The 6,562-nt window shown below is 42.5% G+C and overlaps 1 protein-coding gene across 1 annotated transcript in view; it reads right to left on the bottom strand.

The window, feature by feature from the left end:
* Positions 1-6,562, bottom strand: part of epha5 (EPH receptor A5) — a 63,019-nt gene that overhangs the window by 21,612 nt on the left and 34,845 nt on the right. Inside the window, exons 6-9 of the mRNA XM_019874081.1 lie at positions 2,766-2,890; positions 2,014-2,103; positions 560-629; positions 268-370 (exon numbers count right to left, since the gene is read on the bottom strand). Coding sequence (XP_019729640.1) covers positions 268-370; positions 560-629; positions 2,014-2,103; positions 2,766-2,890 — 388 coding nt within the window. The remainder of the gene's footprint in view (positions 1-267; positions 371-559; positions 630-2,013; positions 2,104-2,765; positions 2,891-6,562) is intronic.

The following is a 6,562-nucleotide window of genomic DNA, read 5'->3' as shown; positions in this document are numbered from 1 at the left end:
TCCAACTTTTTTTTTTTTTTTTTTTTTTTTTTTGCGTAAGTGCAAGTAAGTAACAACAATACTTTGGCTGTTTTAAAATCAAGGATTGCATTTCGTTATTACAGCTCAAATAAAATAAAGAGAACTTTATATATCGCTTGCTAACGGATTATCCGTCAAAGTAAATTGATCGGGCAACAGACTGTTGTTCCCTTCTCTATGTAATAGGAAATTCAAACAGTCCCAACCGTGTGTATTCAGACTACAACTTCATTTTGGCTGCCTTACCGTCCGCTAAGTAGAAATCCAGCCACGGCTGCCAGCAGGACAAGCGCCAAAGTGATGGCCACTGCTACTATGGAAGCCTGGGCACGTTCGCTGGTTGCTGTTACTGCCAATGGAAAGAGATAAAGAAAAAACAGGACTAGATATACAAACATATTCACTTGGACCGTGTTACTGATACAGCTTTCAAAAACAGAGTGCAGTCAAGTACAGGTGTGAGGTTTTTGTATTGCCACGCTTGCCCACTCAAGCTTCCACTCTCACTCCCTCATCCAACAGTTCTCTGTGAACTCACAGTAAGGGCTCGTCTGGAATTCAAAACGCCGGCTAAAAGCACCGTAACCTGCAGACGTCCTGGCTCGCACCTGGAATAAACAAGGCACAGGTCTCAACATTGGATTCTCTCAAACAATATACACGACACAAAACCAAACTGTAGTTATTATGATTTACCGTAATACTTTTTGACATTCATAGCATAACATGTACATGCATACGAGAACGCGAACAGTTGAGAAATCCAACAAAATCCAACCACACCGTCAACAAACGGAGCCAATAGACTCTGAAATATAAACGCTTGCTTATCATTTTTTTGACAGTCTCCTGTCTTTGTATTCTCAGAGCTCAAGTGGCCAGGGCAAACCGCTTTTTGGTTAACCAATCATGCCGTGTCAGTTGTGGTTCAAAAAAAGTGCAGTTAATGTGGTGCCATTTTTTTAAATTAATTAATTAATTTTTTAATTTATTTTTTGTGGCTGTCCAGTAAAGTGGAACTAAGAAGGGAAAATGATTATTTGGTGGTTTCTGGTGAACGTGGAGTCCACATCTAAAATAACGTCCAAGACAAAACATCAAGACATTCTTAATCGGACTGCTTTTTGGTGGCTGATTTTAGACAACTACGGTACCAAAAAGTGTAAAATTAATGTCATATTCAAGTTGTTAAATGACGCTGATTTGCACTGGAGAATGCTTTTAATATCCTGACCCTGTCATGAAGCTAAATCAGGTAACGATACGGAAACAGAAACATCTCTCAAGTATGATGCAGTGAAGTTTGGCACGACAAAGAGCAGAGATGATCCGAACTTGATCCAAATACAACTGTGACTGTTCCCAAAGAAAACCAACAGAAGCATGGAGAGCGTATGTGAATTCCACACAAATCAGAGATTTTAACCGCGAACTTTGGGATTGTGAGGCAGATGGGCTTGAAAAAAAAAAAAAAGTGGACCCAGTTTGAAAGCTTCAAAGAAATTGGATATTCTGTGTTTCAGTGTCTTTTCACTATCAACACTCACTTTTAGCCCTTACATAACAGCATTTAATTATGCTATAATTATACTGATATGTTACCTGAACTTTATTTAAACGTTTTACAACAAAGAAAAAAAGCCTGAGAAGGGATTTTTTTTTTTCTATTATTTCTCATGGGGAAGATTCATATGAAGTGTGAACCAATTGATCAGCCTCCTGGAACAGATTGTCTCCTGTCAGCTTCTTTTATTGAGTTCTACTGAGAACACGCTGACTTGAACCCTTTTCCAAATATCTTTGGCTCATATTATTCGTCCAGCACAGTATTATTTCCGAGGGACCATTTGTCTGAGTTATACGTCACTTCGAATAAGCTAAATCTTTGCTCGCGCTTATTCGCCTTGCGTATTTTCCCCTCATGTTTCTTTTTCATGTCATCTCATTATCATTAATCGATGTCTTTATGGATTTTCGAAGCCTGTGTCCAACCTGGAAGATGTAGACTGAAGAGGGTTTGAGACTTTCCACCGCCATCTCCGTCTCCCGGGATTTTATTATCGTGTAGCTAGAGTCCTGCTCCTGTTGGGAGAGAAAGAGTTACTGTGCACATTTCAGACATCTATCTTGTACGACTTTTTTTTTCTTTCCTTTTTTTGGAGCACTCCATAAGCTTTGTTAGAGTGTGTGTTACACCCATGTGTAAGGATCAGTTTCCCAAGTGTAACCTCATCAGGTTTAAACAAGGCTAAATGCCCACTCCATTAGCCAGAAACCATTAGCTGACCGACGACCACAAACCTTGCCTCTCTCTCTCTCTCTCTCTCTGGTATACTTTTATTATGACCTTCTCAGAAAAGAATGCATACAGGGATGAAAGGAAGAGACGGAGAAGGGCGCAAGATCCCCGAACTGAGCTGAGGCGTCAAATTGCTCTCTTTAGCAATGTCCGCCTTTAAAAACAGCTTTGAGAAAGCGAACGTTATAAGCGAACGTTATTTTCACAAGGTGCCATTTCAGTTTATGTTCTGCATAAATGGCAGCGCATAGACTAATATATCAAAGGACGAAAAATACATTTTGTAGAAAACTGGATGTAATTAGGTGTCCATATGTCGACAGCTATCGTGTGGCCAGTGAGAGCATGTTGCATGACAAACATGCACCCAAAATGATCGGTAGACCTCCACCGTTGGACAAAATTGCGGACAGAAATGCGTACAGCATTAGCTTGCTAGCAATACCTTCTCAAAATACTTGATTTCATATTCCAGGATGATGCCGTTCGGTCGGTCCGGTTCGGCCCAGGAAAGTGTGATGCTGCTCTTGCCAGCGTGACCTTTTCTCACCACACTCACCGGGGAAGGTGCTGCGTGCGCACACACACACACACACACACACACACACACACACACACACACACACACACACACACACACACACACTATTAATTAAAACCCGGCAAACACAGAGCTGACATCTGGCAACCATGTGTCATGGCACCTCATCCTTCGTTAATGTTAGGTGTAGAAAATACCGCAAAGGGCCAACATGGCTACGCTGAGATCATTTCAAGACTGTGAAGATCATTCCAACCATTTGTACTGCATTACTATGAGTATATGTCCATTTGACTCATTTCATCCATCATGTGTCCCCCCCTCCCACCACCACGCTCACTTTTCGTATTCAAGTTCCTTTGGGGATGCTTGATTGTTTTCATCCCATCCAGCCAATGAGAGGATTTCTAGGCCAAGGCAGCTCAGCTACAATTTTGGCATTGAGATGCGTGAGAGCCTAATTAAACTATCCAGTTAAATCTTCAGCAATTCAATACGCGCTGGCAGTGGAGAAGGCGAGTTGAACTGCGACTCCGTCAATCTGTCGCAGAGCTGAGGGAACCGCAACACTGCAAAATATTATGAGCAATGCTAGCAGGCTACTTCCTGGTTTATGTAGGGAGATGGAAGAACTTCGAAAGTTGAGCGGTTGAGAATTTGACCCCAAAAAATGAGGAGAAACGTTTGCCTGCGAAATTGCACAAAACTGGAAGTTGAACCGCTGTCATGAACAACGTCAAGCTATCCATTTATGCATTTGTTGTGAATTAAAGGATGCCATTTGTGTTCGATGTCAGAGAACCCACAATATCAAGTTTAACTCACTACCCAACTGTGAGAAAGATCCCTACTACAAATTTTAAAAGAATGCATGCGTACCTGTGCATGCTTTGAATAGCCTCAAGTTGCGTGTGGATAATTTCCATTTCCACACGGGCTTTGAGGAAATTTATTCACAAATCAAGTGAGCTGGCTTGCATGCGTCTGCATCCCTCATTGAGCCATCCTGTTGTAACCTGAACTGCTGGCCCATCTCTCAAAGGGACAGTTGGAGAATCTACGACATAGGAGGCTTTTAACCGGGCAAAATGCTCCCTTTGGCAACATGTGCGTGTGTGTGTGCGTGTGCCTATGTGAGTGTGTCTGTGACACCAAACAACGTTTAGGTTTCAATATTCTCAGTCCACTTCTCCAGGGAATAAATCATTGCTGCAAACACAGTAACTGTATCCTGAGTAGATGGCTTCACAAAAGTCCTTATCGGCAACATCTTAAAAGCCTGAAACCCAAAACCAACACACATGCACACACTCTTGTTTTTAAATACAGTGAAGGCTTGGCTGTCATGATGACAGAGTGGCTTTATTTTATCCTGTAGATTAACCGGCAATAATGCAACAAAAATCCATACATGACAAAAATGGATACATTGCATATGCATATCGTACTACTCTTGGGGACTTGCAAGCAAAAAAAAAAATATATATAATGACAATGAGAGAGAAAATTCTCTCAGACCCTCCAAATGCTGGTCACCACCTCCTTCAGCTTCTTCCCTCAGGTAGGTGCAATCAAAGTATGCACACAAAAACCAGCAGACATTACAATAGCCTCTTGCCTCCCTAAACAGTCCTTTGCCGCTAATCTTAGTTGTGATGGTTTGATGATTTTGCACGTCCCTTTGTGACAGTTCTGGAATATTGTTTATTGTAGCTTCAGCTCTCTACATATTTGTACAACTGTTTTTGACTAATACACTACTCCACGCGCCTGGACACACGCTCAAGGACTTCATTGCACATTTGTCATTTTATCATAATAACTGCGCCACTGATCACTTCAATTTGTGCGCCGGTTGTCCCCTGCGCAGCTGTCATTGCATTGCAATGACTGTAACTATTGCACGACTGCTGATTTATTTTCACTGTGTTTTTGCTTGATGACTCTCCGCATCCCTGTCGTTGTTCGGCGCTAACGGCACACTGACTTTGTATAATCACATAAAAACCCTCTTTATTTATGCGTCACGTCCTGAATGCTCTTATTGTTTGATTAATACTTGCTCTGCAATACTTGAGTGGCTCATAGTACCCAAGACAACATTCCTTTTGACATTTTGGACATTTTTGGCCAATAAAGATGATTCTGATTCGAAGCGACAAACTAGCAACCTCACATATTGGGGCGTAAATAGGGAATTTGGACCCAATCAAACAGCTATTTTAAATCTGGTAGATTCGAGTAGACTGATCTAAGATGGCTATTTCTTGGAATTCAACTTCACCTCAAGTTGCAAGCCACCCTCTACCAAAAGCCTAAAGACACGGCGACAGCTGCCTACTTGACACGTTTAAGTACCTCCGTCTTACAGCGTGATCGGCGCTGAAAATAAAACAGGGAGAACCACTTTCGGTCTGCAGCTTTTGAAAAAAAAAAAAAAAAATCTATTCAGAGCCCGGAACATTTAACTACGGTTTATACGTACACGGAGAGAAATGTTATCAACATGATGAGTAGAACAAAAGTGTGAGAAAGAGAGCTAACCTTTCACAAGAGCCGATTTCATCTTGTTTTCTCGCAAGTTAACTTGCTCTATTTCATACCAATCTCGTGTTTGATAACATCTGCGATGCAACCCTCCCAGACAAACAAGACACTCGAACATCTCTATTTGCAAGGGTATATTCATAAAAGCAATGAAAAATATAAGTGTTAAGAATGAGCAAAGCCAGAGAATGGAAAGCACCAAGTGACACGCTCTGCAAAAGTTCATTTTCAATTCCATCAAGATCCAAATGAAATGACTGGCAACTTGCATTCGCTTGCTCCATTTCGTTGCTTCTGTTCCCTCCTGTCGCTGTCTTTGTTTTGTCCCTTCTCTGCCAATAACTTTCCTCCATCATGTCTAATCTGCCCGTTGGGCTGATCTACATGCTCCTTCCGCATCTTCTGAGTCCCACCTGCCCTTCACCGCCAGCAGCCTCTTCCGCACTCACTCGTGCCGACACTTATTATTCAGCAGGGCTTTACAGGGACACCGTGAAACCACCTATTTATCTGACCCCCTTTATCAAGTATGACACCTCCCACACTTCACACGGCAGATCGACTCTTCCTCTGCCTGTCGGGGTCGGCTCCCGTTGGCCTTCTCTCTTGCCTTCTCTTGCTGGATCAAAACACACGTCCGCGCGACACTGATCACAGTCATCGCGGAGCAATTACATTACAAGGGGTGCGCGTAGCAACTGCAAGCTATGAACAAAATGGACTGAGGATTTAAGGTGAGGCAGAAAATAGGATCGAAACCATGCTGCTCGGCTCGGCGGAGGTAACATTCGTTCCGGTGGCTGTTGTGAGGGAACATCTGGGAAAGGTGGCAGCTGCTTTGCAGCTTTGGTAAGTAACAGAGCTGTCAGCCTTAATCAAGCCATTGAACACAACTCTGTCGGGAAATTATTGTACTGTATTGAATGGCAATGACTACATTTTTGTGTGCTGCGGGGGCATACTAGTGTCTTTCCTCATTGACCGTATGCAACCTGCTGTCATGAAATAACAGGATCATACCATTGGAGTAATCTTCCTCTCCATCTGCTGTATGCAGTAAAGGAATTATTCTTAAACTGTGTGTGTGTGTGTGTGTGTGTGTGTGTGTGTGTGTGTGTGTGTGTGTGTGTGTGTGTGTGTGTGTATGTGTGTGG

This window comes from Hippocampus comes, unplaced genomic scaffold (genome assembly GCF_001891065.2).
Source record: "Hippocampus comes isolate QL1 unplaced genomic scaffold, H_comes_QL1_v1.1 scaffold101, whole genome shotgun sequence".
NCBI lineage: Eukaryota > Metazoa > Chordata > Actinopteri > Syngnathiformes > Syngnathidae > Hippocampus > Hippocampus comes.
Note: the sequence above shows the minus strand (reverse complement) of the source record. Positions and strands in the feature narration are given on the sequence as shown.